Source organism: Salvelinus alpinus, chromosome 33 (assembly GCF_045679555.1).
Source record: "Salvelinus alpinus chromosome 33, SLU_Salpinus.1, whole genome shotgun sequence".
NCBI lineage: Eukaryota > Metazoa > Chordata > Actinopteri > Salmoniformes > Salmonidae > Salvelinus > Salvelinus alpinus.
Genome location: NC_092118.1, coordinates 30,438,304 through 30,453,778, shown reverse-complemented (window position 1 = coordinate 30,453,778; position 15,475 = coordinate 30,438,304). Strand labels below are relative to the sequence as shown.

Below are 15,475 nucleotides of genomic sequence, written 5' to 3'. Positions count from 1 at the left end.
GTACAGGAAGGAGTACAGCAGGAGAGTTGTAGCTCCCTGTAACAGTACTGCTGTAGTATTGGAGCTGATAAATGTTTCTCTGTAGATGGGAGATACGGTTAGAATCAGACTCAACTGTCTGGACATTCTGTTCACACCAACACATTTCCTCTCTTATCTTAATGACTTTACAGATAGATAACCCACTGCTCACAGTGTGTGTTTGTATTGCACGCGCAAGCACAAACACACCCGTGTGTATATCTCTGGGCAACATGAAATGTAGTTTTGATTAATAGAATATGGTGTGTTAAAATGAAGCCTGTCCCTGGCAGCTCTGAAATAATATGGCTTCAATTATTCAACAACCTGCAGTGAAGCGTGTTGCTGTGTGTGTGTGTGTGTGTGTGTGTGTGTGTGTGTGTGTGTGTGTGTGTGTGTGTGTGTGTGTGTGTGTGTGTGTGTGTGTGTGTGTGTGTGTGTGTGTGTGTGTGTGTGTGTGTGTGTGTGTGTGTGTGTGTGTGTGTGTGTGTGTGTGTGTGTGTGTGGTTGCTTGCTTGTATGTATTCTAGACGTAGCTCATTTTAATATTTCTACTACTATACATTATATTTTAGTTACACTGTTTATACACACCGCAAATTTATATACTGGATTCTTGACATAGCTTGTGTGCGTGTTTGTGTTTGTCTGTGTGTGTTTGGTCTGTGTGTATTTGGTGTGTGTGTGTGTGTAATGACTCGGGGGAGAGCTCGATTAAAACCGGTTAAGCGTAAACTCACCAATTTCGGGGACTTTCGTTATTAGTTAATTGTTTTATCAAGGTAGTGTGCTAATTAATCAGCCTCTGTTCAGCCAATTTGGGACCGTTTTGGCTGATAGCCATGGTTCCCAGCTTAAATTGAGTTTGTCTCACTAGACTCTGGGGTATCGGATTAGACTCGGGGCTCCCGAGTTGCGCAGCGGTCTAAGGCACTGCATCTCAGTGCTAGAGGCATCACTACAGACCCTGGTTTGATCCCGGGCTGTATCACAACTGATCGGGAGTCCCATAGGGCGGTGCACAATTGGCCCAGCGTCATCCGGGTTAGGGGAGGGTTTGGCTGGGGTAGGCTGTCATTGGTAAATAAGCGTTTGTTCTTAACTGACTTGCCTGGTTAAATGGGAAGTCCTGCTTACACTTTTATTCGCTGCTCGGACTGACAGTCAATTTCTTGCAGAAGGACACGTCATATGTCGCATAGCATTGGAAAGCTAAGAACCTTAAGATGGCGCCGAAGAGGATGGCTGATGTTTTACATGCCTGTAACCAATTGTGTTATTTGTTTGTTTTTTTTGCGTTGTTTTTAACTTATTTTTTAACTTATTTTGTACATAATGTTGCTGCTACCATCTCTTATGACCAAAACAAACTTATGGACATCAGAACTGGGATTACTTACTACGAACTGGAAGAAGCTTTTTCCTTTAACGAGTCCGACGAGAAAGATATACTGCTCTCCCGGGAACAGGCCCAGATTCCCGTCATTTGCGTGAAGAAAAGACAGAGGAAAAGAGGACGCAGATCGGGCTGCATTTTGAGAATCTGTAGGTGAGCAAGTAAACTCCCACTGCCATCAATTCTACTTGCTAACATGCAATCATTGGATAATAAAATTGATGATCTACTATTGCGATTATTCTACCAACGGCACATTAAAAACTGTAATACCTTATGTTTCCCCCGAGTTGTGGCTGAACGACGACACGGATAATATAGACCTGGAGGGATTTTCAATGGACCAGCAGAACAGAGAAGCTGGTAAGATGAGGGGTGGGGGTGTGTGTATTTTTGTCAGTAACAGCTGGGGCGTGATGTCTAATATTAAAGAAGTCTCGAGGTATTGGTCGCCTGAGGTAGAGTACCTTATGATAAGCTGTAGACCACACTATCTACCTAGAGAGTTCTCATCTATATTATTCATAGCCGTCTATTTTCCACCACAGACCGATGCTGGCACTAAGACCGCACTCAACCAAACAAGGCCATAAACAAACAAGAAAACGCTCACCCAGAAGCGGCGCTCCTAATGGCCTGGAACTTTAATGCAGGTAAACTTAAATCAGTTTTACCACATTTTTACCAGCATGTCAAATGTGCAATCAGAGGGAAAAAAACTCTAGACCACCTTTACTTCACACACAGAGAAGCATACAAAGCTCTCCCTCGCCCTCCATTTGGCAAATCTGACCATAATTCTATCCTCCTGATTCCTTCTTACAAGCAAAAACTAATGCAGGAAGTACCAGTGACTTTCTCAATACGGAAGTGGTTAGATGACGCGGATGCTACGCTACAGGATTGTTTTGCTAGCACAGACTGGAATATTTTCTGGGATTCATCCAATGGCATTGAGGTGTATACCACCTCAGTCATCGGCTTCATCAATAAGTGCATCAACGACGTCATCCCCACAGTGACCGTACGTACATATCCCAACCAAAAGGAACACCTATGTGAGAATACTGTTCATTGACTACAGCTCAGTGTTCAGCACCATAGTGCCCACAAAGCTCATCACTAAGCTAAGGACTCTGGGACTAAACATCTCCCTCTGCAACTGGATCCTGAACTTTCTGACAGGCCGCCCCCAGGTGGTGAGGGTAGGCAACAACATGTCTGCCACACTGATCCTCAATACTGGGGCCCCTCAAGGGTGTGTACTTAGTCTCCTCCTGTGCTCCCTGTTCATCCACGACTGCGTGGCCAAAAACGACTCCAACATCATCATTAAGTTTGCTGAAAACACAACAGTGGTAGGCCTAATCACAGACAACGATGAGACAGCCTATAGGGAGAAGGTCAGAGAACTGGCAGTGTGGTGCCAGGACAACAACCTCTCCTTCAATGTGAGCAAGACAAAGGAGCTGATCGTGGACTACAGCAAAAGGCTGGCCCGAACAAGCCCCCATTAACATCAAGAGGGCTGTAGTGGAGCGGGTCGAGAGTTTCAAGTTCCTTGGTGTCCAGATCACCAACAAACTATCATGGTCCAAACACACCAAGACAGTCGTGAAGAGGGCATGACAAAACCTTTTCCCCTCAGGAGACTGAAAAGATTTGGAATGGGTCCCCAGATCCTCAAAAAGCTCTACAGCTGCACCATCGAGAGCATCCTGACCGGTTGCATCACCTCCTTGTATGGCAACTGCTCGGCATCCGACCGTAAGGCGCTACAGAGGGTAGTGCGTATGGCCCAGTACATCACTGGGGTCAAGCTTCCTGCAATCCAGAACCTATATAATAGGCGGTAAGCCCATAAAATTGGCAGAGACTCCAGTTACCCAAGTCATAGACAGTTTTCTCTGCTACCGCACGGCAAGCAGTACCGGAGCACCAAGTCTATGACCAAAAGGCTCCTTAACAGCTTCTACCCCCAAGACATAAGACTGCTGAACAATTAATCAAATGGCCACTCGCTGTTTATTATCTATGCAATGTCACTTCACCCCCACCTACATGTACAACTTCCCTCTAACCTGTACCCCCGCACACTGACTCGGTACCGGTACCCCCTGTATATAGCCTCGTTATTGTTATGTTATTGTGTTACTTTTTAAATAATTTTTTACTTTAGTTTATTTTGTAAATATTTTCTTAACTCTTGTTGAACTGCAAAGTTGGTTAAGGGCTTGTAAGTAAGCATTTCATAGTAAGGTCTACACTTGTTGTATTCAGCATTTCACGGTAAGGTCTACACTTGTTTTATTCAGCATTTCACGGTAAGGTCTACACTTGTTTTATTCAGCATTTCACGGTAAGGTCTACACTTGTTTTATTCAGCATTTCACGGTAAAGTCTACACTTGTTGTATTCGGCGCATGTGACAAATAAAGTTAGATTTGATCCTTCTGCCTCGATAGCAACTAGTTCGTTCTACGACAAACAATAATGGTTTTATATTGAATTTAACAAAAAAACTGTAACATTATTTGTAAGATGTGAAATTAAAGCACTTTCTGTTCATCACAGATGGACAACTTGTGTAGGAGATGGAAGCTGAGATCTTAATGAGTTGGTTACCAAGGGGTCTTTGTGTGTCATCCCTGCTGCAGTGTGCAGAGTGTGCAGAGTGTGCAGAGAGTGTGTGTGTGTGTGTGTGTGTGTGTGTGTGTGTGTGTGTGTGTGTGTGTGTGTGTGTGTGTGTGTGTGTGTGTGTGTGTGTGTGTGTGTGTGTGTGTGTGTGTGTGTGTGTGTGTGTGTGTGTGTGCGCGTGTGTGCGTGTGTGTGTTTGTTTGTGTGTGTGTGTGTGCAGAGGGGCTGCAGTGGTCTGTCTTACTGTAGAGATATGCAAAATGAAACAGGATCCTCTATGCATAATTATTCCCAGTGTGTGTGTGTGTGTGGTCCTGCAAGTGCATGGGTGTTTGTGTACTATATACCGTTGTGTGAAGGGCATTGATGAAGGTTGTGTATTACCGATGCATCTCCCCGCTCATCTATATTCATAATGTCAAGCAACAACACATTGTTAGAGGTGGTAAAGTAGCAGGTATATTGTACATCCATCATAAAGCTGAGGGATAACGTGCCGCCCTCTCCACTGAGAAGAATATCTGCCTTTAGCCGTACAGGCTTTCCTTGGCCTGGGGGACAAACCAACCACCAGGTAGAGGCCAACATGAAATAGTTAATCCACCCTAAACTTCTGTTAAAATATCTGCATTTGATCATACTGCCTTCCTTGGTCTGGGGGACAAACCAACCAGAGACCAACATGTATACTCAATGGTGTAATCCATTCATTTTAGTTCACATTTAAATGAACAGGTCTCTCTGGTAGAATAGATTTCAACTCACTGAGGTTCACCTCATTGGGTCCCTTGTAGCTCATTTGGTAGAGCATGGTGCTTGCAACATCAGGGTTGTGGGTTCAACTCCCATGGTGGGCTAATATGAAAATGTAAATCACTCTGGATAAGAGTGTCTGCTAAATGAGTAATAAATAAAGGTTAGTTATACATACAGCAGCAGTGTGTTGAAGCTGAAGTCTCCCTTGTTACTGAGATCTGCCTTTCATCATACTGCCTTCTTTGGGTTGTGGTCAGACACCAGTAGAGGTCAACATGTATGCATAGTGAATGTAAACATGGTTTATTGTATCTATCTATTTTATGATTATTGTGTCCAGCACCAGCAGTACATCCTTGAAGAAAAGCTGAATAAACCAACTAAGTGATATTGGCAGGAGCAGTGTGTGGGTCTTTCTTTTCTTCAAGGACTTCATTGAATTATCCCCAAGCACCTGCAACAAGCCGACTCAAAGTACTTTCCCTATTTTCAATCAGGAAGCATTGGGTTTCGTGACTGGCTCTGTAACCCCTCTCTTCAATGGAAAGATAGTGTAAAAATACTGAAAAGATACATACGGTCTTTCTTTGGGCTGTGGGACTAGCACAGACCAAAATGTATATTCCTAACAAGTGTTATTTAATATATCACTTAAATTTAAGCATATCTATTAAAGTGGACAGGGACAAGGACCAGTACACCCTTGTCAAAGCACTGAGTCGAAACAGTTTCTATTCGTGATACCTGGCTCTGTAAACTCAATCAATTAATCAACTATTTAGCTTGAAATCACATTTTCTCTTCTCAGTGTGCTCTCTCTCCTTTGTGAACGATTATGGGTCTACATACATTGTTTGAGATTGAAGCCCCTCTCAAACATCTGATCCCTCTACTTTGACTAATTTGATATTTGGGGACTTAGGGTAACCAAATCACCAGCACTATAGTAGCATGCTAATCATACACTCTATATTCACAAGATTCCCTTCCTCTAGAGCGAATCTCAAATCACATCCTTGCCCCCCTGTAGTGCATAACTTTGACCAGAGCCGTATAGGGCTGCCTGCCACACTATGGTGGACTGCACAGGGCATATGAGGGTGTGATTTTGTTTCACCAGTGTGTAACCAACGGGGAATATCAGTACTGATTCCAGGAGAACTAGCAGTACTGAACCAACCATGATCAGTATTCCAAACTGGAATGACCGTTTACCAGTAACAAACCAGTTCAAATGGCACCCGATATACTCATATAGTGCAATACTAAAAGAGGTACTAGTACTAAAAGTAGAGCACTATATAAGGAATAGGGTGCCATTTGGGACACACATTAACTCTCTCAGACGCTGTATCACTCATCTGGATGGCAATCACAGGCCAACAGTTTGTTTACACATCTGGACAAACAGACAGAGAATCAACACAGTAGGAAACAGTTCAAACACCTAAAGGAGACAATAACAGACATGGGGACTGACATCCCTAATATCCAATAAGCAAAAACAACCAATTTGTTGACTGGCTCACCGGAGCGAGATGGGATTATTTGTTTCAGATTTGACCCTTTTTTTCGATCTTGTCTCATTGCTGCAACTCCCCAATGGGCTCGGGAGAGGCGAAGGTCGAGTCATGCGTCCATCCAAAACATGTCCCGCCAATCCACGATAAGCTAAGTAAAGCACCCCCCCGGCAAAGCCTTCCCCTAACCCAGACTACTCTGGGCCAATTGTGCACCTCCCAATGGGACACCCGGTCATGGCTGGTTGTGACACAGCCTGGGATCGAACCCGGGTCTGTAGTGACACCTAAAGCACTGCAATGCAGTGCCTAAGACTGCTGCACCACTCAGGAGGCTTGCTAGATGGTATTCTAACCAGTAACCCTCTGACTAGATCACTGATTATATTTAAGAATTACCTGTATAAATTAAATTAAACTGGAGCCAAGAGGAATTTTAACCAGTAACCCCTTGATTTGGCCTTAGCGCATCCGATCAGCTACACATGTGATAAGACTATCAGTGTGTGTGTGTGGTAAGACTATCCATGAGACTCATAGTGTGTTGTAACATGCAGGCAAACAGAGAAACACATCTGTGCTAATGTGATGTCCTCACAGTGCTGAACATACACTTCAGTTCAACAGTTAATAAACCCTAATAATACACACTACACAGCCCGGCCTGTACTGCTATCAATTGGCCATAATGTGTGTGTATATATGTGTGTGTGTGTGTGTGTGTGTGTGTGTGTGTGTGTGTGTGTGTGTGTGTGTGTGTGTGTGTGTGTGTGTGCGTGCGTGCGTGCGTGCGTGCGTGCGTGCGTGCGTGCGTGCGTGCGTGCGTGCGTGCGTGCGTGCGTGCGTGCGTGCGTGCGTGCGTGTGTGTGTGTGTGTGTGTGTGTGGTCATGTCTGCATACAGTGTATCTACAGAGATATGCAGTACTGGGCATCTCTCCTCCTTCCTCCACAGTGACTGAATTCCAATGGAGAGAATTTGGACCTAAATGACTCTCTCTTTCTTCACCTGCTCTATTTCCTTCCTTCACTGCTCTCTTTTTAAATCTCTCCATCTCTGCCAGGCTTTACAGGAATGTTTAAGCTCTCCCTCCTTCCTCTCCCTGATCCCTCCATGCCTTCTCTCCCTCCCTTCCCCACTCCCTCCTTCCCTTTGTCTCTTTCTCCCACCTCCACTCCCTCCCTCCCCATGTCCTCCCTCCCTCCCTCCCTCCCCATGTCCTCCCTCCCTCCCCCCCCCATGTCCTCCCTCCCTCTCTCCCATGTAGAGTGCTTTGTAGCGTTACATAATCAGCCTCTGGTTGGACGGTGGTATTTCCAGTGAGAGAACGAGGGCAGGCAAGACAACACAATGGACGTCTTTTATGGGAAATATCCACAGTGGCACAAAGGCAGGCTGTAATATTATGATATAGTCATCCACCACCCTGAGGTTAGCTCCAGGAGAGAACATGTGTGTGTGTTGATGTTGTGGTGACTAGTGTGTTGATGAAGAGTGTGTCCTGTTTGTAAGTGTGTGTGTGTATGTGTGTGTGTGCATGTGTGTGTGTGTTGATAGAGTGTGTGTGTGTGTGTGTGCCTGTGTGTGTGTTGATGGAGTATGTGTCTGGTCTATGTGTGTGTGTGTGTGTGTTGATGGAGTAGGTGTCTGGTCTATACGTATGTGTGTGTGTGTGTGTTGATGGAGTGTGTGACTCGTTTGTGAGTGCGTTAGACTGAGTTGTAATTAGTGGCTGTATCTATCTCTCTGCTGGGTAATTGCTAAAAACGCCTCAGGCTGTTTCTACAAAGGAAGATTATTATTCAACTTCTACAGTTATAAACTCCTTGTTATAGACCAGCAGGACATTACCTCACTGTTACAGAACTTGCGTTTTGCAGAACAGATAGACATGACTGTTACAGACCTAAAGGACATTATCTCTCTATTAGACAGAACACACTAATTCCTGTAGTGCACCTTAGGACTGACAGAGGGCTGATATAGGACTGATATAAAATGAATATAGGACTGAGTGTACAAAACATTAGGAATACCTGTTCCTTCGATGACATAGACTGACCAGATCAATCCAGGTGAAAGCTATGATCCCTTATTGATGTCACCTGTTAAATCCACTTTGATCAGTGTAGATGAAGGGGAGGAGACAGGTTAAAGAAGGATTTTTAAGCCTTTGGACAATTGAGACATGGATTGTGTCTGTGTGCCATTCAGAGGGTGACTGGGCAAGACAAAAGATTTAAGTGCCTTTGAACCAGGCTGCATCACATCCGGCCGTGATTGTGAGTCCAATAGGGCAGCACACAATTGGCCCAGCGTCGTCCAGGTTTGGCCGGGGTAGGCCATCATTGTAAATAAAAGATTTTAAAAAATACATTACATTTACATTTAAGTCATTTAGCAGACGCTCTTATCCAGAGCGACTTACAAATTGGTGCATTCACCTTATGATATCCAGTGGAACAACCACTTTACAATAGTGCATCTAACTCTTTTAAGGGGGAGGGGGGGGTTAGAAGGATTACTTTATCCTATCCTAGGTATTCCTTAAAGAGGTGGGGTTTCAGGTGTCTCCGGAAGGTGGTGATTGACTCCGCTGACCTGGCGTCGTAAGGGAGTTTGTTCCACCATTGGGGTGCCAGAGCAGCGAACAGTTTTGACTGGGCTGAGCGGGAACTGTACTTCCTCAGAGGTAGGGAGGCGAGCAGGCCAGAGGTGGATGAACGCAGTGCCCTTGTTTGGGAGTAGGGCCTGATCAGAGCCTGAAGGTACGGAGGTGCCGTTCCCCTCACAGCTCCGTAGGCAAGCACCACATTGACTGGTAGTAGGTGCCAGGCGCACAGGTTTGTGTCAAGAACTGCAATGCTGCTGGGTTTTTCATGCTCAACAGTTTCCCGTGTGTATCAAGAATGGTCCACCACCCATCCAGCCGACTTGACACAACTGTAGGAAGCATTGGATTCAACATAGGCCAGCACCACTGTGGAATGCTTTCGACACCTTGTAGAGTCCATGCCCCAACGAATTGAGGCTGTTCTGAGGGCAAAGGGGATGGTGCAACTCAATACTAGAAGATGTTCCTAATGCGTTGTACACTCAGCATATATAGGACTGATATAGGATTTTACATAGTACTGATATAGGATTTTAAAAAGTACTGATATATGATTTAACATAGTACTGATATATGATTTAACATAGGACTGATATAGGATTTCATATAGGACTGATATAGATTTTTAATAGGTCTGATATAGGGTTTAATATAGGGGTGATATAGGAGTGATATAGGATTTAATATAGGAGTGATAAAGAGTTTAATATAGGAGTGATATAGGAGTGATATAGGATTTAAAATAGGAGTGATAAAGGGTTTAATATAGTGGTGATATAAGGTTTAATATAGGAGTGATACAGGATTTAATATAAGACTGATATAGGATTTAATATAGGGGTGATATAGGGTTTAATATAGGACTGATGTAGAGTTTAATATAGGGTTTAATATAGGACTGATGTAGAGTTTAATATAGGGTGATATAGGGTTTAATATAGGACTGATGTAGAGTTTAATATAGGGTGATATAGGGTTTAATGTAGGGTGATATAGGGATTAATATAGGGTGATATAGTGTCTGTTTTACCTGGTCTAGTAGCTGGTTGTAGAGTTCATGACAGTTGTCAAAGATGTATTTGTATGTTGAGTCCAGACAGGCTCTGACACAGTCCTTCACCACCATACTGGCTCTGGGAGGACTCTGTAGCTCCTGTACCTGTAATACAGATAGGAACAAAGTCAAAACACACACACACACACACACACACACACACACACACGCACGCACGCACGCACGCACGCACACACACACACACACACACACACACACACACACACACACACACACACACACACACACACACACACACACTCACACACACACACACACACACACACATTTTAAAGTTGTACCTTTAGAATGGTAAATAATAAGGAGTAAATCTTCCAAAAATGTAAATAGACCTCTCTATCCTTGATTCTTTGAAACCTACTGTATACAGTATAAACTGTGTGTTCAGGACTGTGTGTTCAGGAGAACTCGTGTGTGTGTGTGTGTGATTCAGAGGGGTTGGGTTACACACTTCGGTTGAACACACTTCGGCTGAATGCATTCAGTTGTGCAATTGTCTAGGTATCCCCTTTCCCTTTCCCTTAATGTGCAGGGTGGCTGGAAGTGGGAGTGAAAGTCTGTAACATAAAGTGACAATTCTCATTTTTCCCCCCACGTCATCTCCCCTTCAGCTGCCATCTTAGTTACGCCTGGCCGCTCCATTCTCTGTACATCCGCCCCACACCACAACACAGCCTTCGTGAATGGGAGTCCACCGGTGTCTTTGTGTGTGTGTTTGCGTGCGAGTCGACCGGTTTGTGTGTGTGTGTGTGTGTGTGTGTGTGTGTGTGTGTGCGTGCGTGCGTGCGTGCGTGCGTGCGTGCGTGTGTGCGTGCGTGTGTGCGTGCGTGCGTGCGTGCGTGAGTGCGTGGGTGTGTGTATGAAGCAGAGCACTGGGCTGTTTTTAAACCTAGATAAAACAGCGTGCAGGCTGGGAACTGGTGGAGAGGATTACAGGGCGATGATTGCACTGGGAGAGAGGGTGGTTAAAACGCTTCACACACACACACACACACACACACACACACACACACACACACACACACACACACACACACACACACACACACACACACACACACACACACACACACACACACACACACACACACACACACGTCACTTAGACACTCAACAGAGTGTATAACATCAGGAATCGGTATGGATAATTGTCATCAGTATGGAGGAACATAAATCAGTCTATATGACTCGTGGGGCCTTCAGACAGACATATCTTATAGCATATTTGCTGCTGCTCCCTGCTCAGATGGATCTACAGAAAGAATAGAATAATAAGTGTTTCTGTTTAGTGTGTGAGGGTGAGTGTGTGTGTATACATATATACATATACAGTGGGGAGAACAAGTATTTGATACACTGCCGATTTTGCAGGTATTCCTACTTACAAAGCATGTAGAGGTCTGTAATTTTTATCATAGGTACACTTCAACTGTGAGAGACGGAATCTAAAACAAAAATCTAGAAAATCACATTGTATGATTTTTAAGTAAATAATTTGCATTTTATTGCATGACATAAGTATTTGATACATCAGAAAAGCAGAACTTAATATTTGGTACAGAAACATTTGTTTGCAATTACAGAGATCATACGTTTCCTGTAGTTCTTGACCAGGTTTGCACACACTGCAGCAGGGATTTTGGTCCACTCCTCCATACAGACCTTCTCCAGATCTTTCAGGTTTCGGGGCTGTCGCTGGTCAATACGGACTTTCAGCTCCCTCCAAAGATTTTCTATTGAGTTCAGGTCTGGAGACTGGCTAGGCCACTCCAAGACCTTGAGATGCTTCTTACGGAGCCACTCCTTAGTTGCCCTGGCTGTGTGTTTCGGGTCGTTGTCATGCTGGAAGACCCAGCCACGACCCATCTTCAATGCTCTTACTGAGGGAAGGAGGTTGTTGGCCAAGATCTCGCGATACATGGCCCCATCCATCCTCCCCTCAATACGGTGCAGTCGTCCTGTCTCATCAGACCACATGACCTTCTCCCATTCCTCCTCTGGATCATCCAGATGGTCATTGGCAAACTTCAGACGGGCCTGGACATGCGCTGGCTTGAGCAGGGGGACCTTGCATGCGCTGCAGGATTTTAATCCATGACGGCGTAGTGTGTTACTAATGGTTTTCTTTGAGACTGTGGTCCCAGCTCTCTTCAGGTCATTGACCAGGTCCTGCCTCAGCCAAATATATTTAATCTCAGTTTTGCACAATTCCTGACATTTAATACTAGTAAAAATTCCCTGTCTTAGGTCAGATAGGATCACCACTTTATTTTAAGAATGTGAAATATCAGAATAATAGTAGAGAGAATGATTTATTTCAGCTGTTATTTCTTTCATCACATTCTCAGTTGGTCAGAAGTTTACATACACTCAATTAGTATTTGGTAGCATTGCCTTTAAATTGTTTCCACAAGCTTCCCACAATAAATTGGGTGAATTTTGGCCCATTCCTCCTGACAGAGCTGGTGTAAATGGGGTCAGGTTTGTAGGCCTCCTTGCTCGCACACGCTTTGTCAGGTCTGCCCACATATTTTCTATGGGATTGAGGTCAGGGCTTTGTGATGGCCACTCCAATACCTTGACTTTGTTGTCCTGAAGCCATTTTGCCACAACTTTGGAAGTATGCTTGGGGTCATTGTCCAGTTGGAAGACCCATTTGCGACCAAGCTTTAACTTCCTGACTGATGTCTTGAGATGTTGCTTCAATATATCCACATAATTTTCCTTTCCTCATGATGCCATCTATTTTGTGAAGTGCACCAGTCCCTCCTGCAGCAAAGCAACACCACAACATGATGTTGCCACCCCCGTGCTTCACGGTTGGGATGGTGTTCTTCGGCTTGCAAGCTTTCCCCCTTTTCCTCCAAACATAACGATGGTCATTATGGCCAAACAGTTCTATTTTTGTGTCATCAGACCACAGGACATTTCTCCAAAATTACAATCTTTGTCCCCATGTGCAGTTGCAAACCGTAGTCTGGCGTTTTTATGGCGTTTTTTCGAGCAGTGGCTTGTTCCTTGCTGAGCGGCCTTTCAGGTTATGTCGATATAGGACTCGTTTTACTGTGGATATAGATACTTTTGTACCTGTTTCCTCCAGCATCTTCACAAGGTCCTTTGCTGTTGTTCTGGGATTGATTTGCACTTCTCGCACCAAAGTACGTTCATCTCTAAGAGACAGAACGCGTCTCCTTCCTGAACGGTATGACGGCTGCGTGGTCCCATGGTGTTTATACTTGCATACTATTGTTTGTTTCAGATGAACGTGGCACTTTCAGGCATTTGGAAATTGCTCCAAAGGATGAACCAGACTTGAGGAGGTCTACACATTATTTTCTGAGGTGGTTTGTTTAGTTTTTGTATTGTCTAGGGTTTTTTGTCTTGTCTAGGTTTTTTTTGTTTATGTAACGGTTGTCGAAGTCGTTCTCCTCCTCAGACGAGGAGGAGCATGGATCGGACCAACACGTAGCGAGGTCTGTAGACATAATGAATTTTAATTATAATAACGAATACGAAAAATACAAGACAAACTACAAAACAACAAACGACGTCAACAGACCTGAACATGCGAACTAACATAAACACGAAGAACGCACGAACAGACTAAACAAAACGAAACAGTACCGTGTGGTGCACAAACACAGACACAGCAACAATCACCCACAAACAAACAGTGTGAACAGCCTACCTAAATATGGTTCTCAATCAGAGGAAACGTAAAACACCTGTCCCTGATTGAGAACCATATCAGGCTAGTTAACATGAACCCAACATAGAAACACATAACATAGAATGCCCACCCAACTCACGTCCTGACCCACTAAAACAAACAATTAACACAATAACTAGGGTCAGAATGTGACAGTTTATCTATGGGGATTTTGTATTGTCTAGGGGTTGTAGGTTTATGGTGGCCTGAATTGGTTCCCAATTAGAGACAGCTGTTTATCGTTGTCTCTGATTGGGGATCCTATTTAGGTTGCCATTTCCATTTTGGTTTTGTGGGTAGTTGTCCATGTTTAGTTGCCTGTGAGCACTACGTTGGCGTCACGTTTCGTTTGGAGGTTTATTGTTTTGTTGGTGACATCGTTAATAAAGAAGTATGTACGCTCACAACGCTGCGCCTTGGTCCATTTCTTCAACAGACGATTGTGACATTCCCAAGCTGTTTAAAGGCAAAGTCAACTTAGTGTCTGTAAACTGTTGACCCACTGGAATTGTGATACAGTGAATTATAAGTGAAATAATCTGTCTGTAAACAATTTTTGGAAAAATTACTTGTGTCATGCGTAAAGTTGATATCCTAATCGACTTGCCAAAACGATAGTTTGTTAACAAAAAATGTGTGGAGTGGTTGAAAAACGAGTTTTAATGACTCCAACCTAAGTGTATGTAAACTTCTTACTTCAACTCTATGTATATATATATTTGTATATGTGTGTGTTGTGTGGGAGGCCTGTTTATAACCATAATCAGTATTGACTATCACTGTAAAGGCAAGCAGTAAATGTACCAATATGCTAATTGATTGATAGGCATGCTTCTACTACAGTAAACTGGGAGTGTCTCTCACACACACACACACACACACACACACACACACACACACACACACACACACACACACACACACACACACACACACACACACACACACACACACACACACACACACACACACACACACACACACACACACACACACACAGACTGTGTACATACCTTCATCCTGAAGAAGGTGATGCTGGTGAGAAGGTCCACAGTAGACTTCAGGTCCTGGAGACGCTCTGGGTTACCAGCTGGGAAATTATCCTGCAGGAGAAAATAATGAAGAGATTGGTTCTCTCTCTACTGCTCCCTTCTCATTCTCCATCTCTCTACAGTTAAGGCTCTATTCAATCTGTATCACTGAAGTTAAGTGTTACAGCATGATTGACATTGGAAGGCAATGCTCTCGCGTTAACAGAGACTGTATTCATGGTAAACGCTGCATATGTCGGCTCAATGGGAAATGACCTTTACATTTCTATCACGCAACCTGGAACGCTTCATCCATACAGACTGAATAGAGCTCTTCATTTGTAATGCGCTTTTCATCTAAAAACAATCCCAAAGTGCTACAGTGTGTGTATTAGGATAATGAAACGAGGGTCATAGACAACAAGAAATAGCTATAAAGATCTGTTATTAACTAACTAACACTACCCAACAGATTCACAAAGGGAAACAGCAGCTAGTGGCAGTCTATTCCCCCCTGGAAACATACAGCATTATAACTAGGTAGGGTACGGCCCTCAAGGTGGGATCAGGTGCTGAAGGCCACTCGTCTCACAACCCTGTATCCCACGCAGTCTCATAATTCATTCACACATTGATATTGATGATGGGACACATCCAGCCATCATCAGTAAAGGAGTTTGATGTCTGGTCGTTTAGTGTTAAAGCCCCTGTGTGATG

The 15,475-nt window shown here is 44.0% G+C and overlaps 1 protein-coding gene across 2 annotated transcripts in view; it reads right to left on the bottom strand.

Moving 5' to 3' along the window:
- The window catches only part of LOC139562886 (protein unc-13 homolog C-like), a 145,165-nt gene that overhangs the window by 87,250 nt on the left and 42,440 nt on the right, over positions 1–15,475 (bottom strand). For both annotated transcript variants that reach the window (XM_071381011.1, XM_071381012.1), the window contains exons 11-12: positions 14,741–14,830; positions 9,974–10,102 (exon numbers count right to left, since the gene is read on the bottom strand). In XM_071381011.1, the coding sequence (XP_071237112.1) occupies positions 9,974–10,102; positions 14,741–14,830 (219 nt within the window). The remainder of the gene's footprint in view (positions 1–9,973; positions 10,103–14,740; positions 14,831–15,475) is intronic.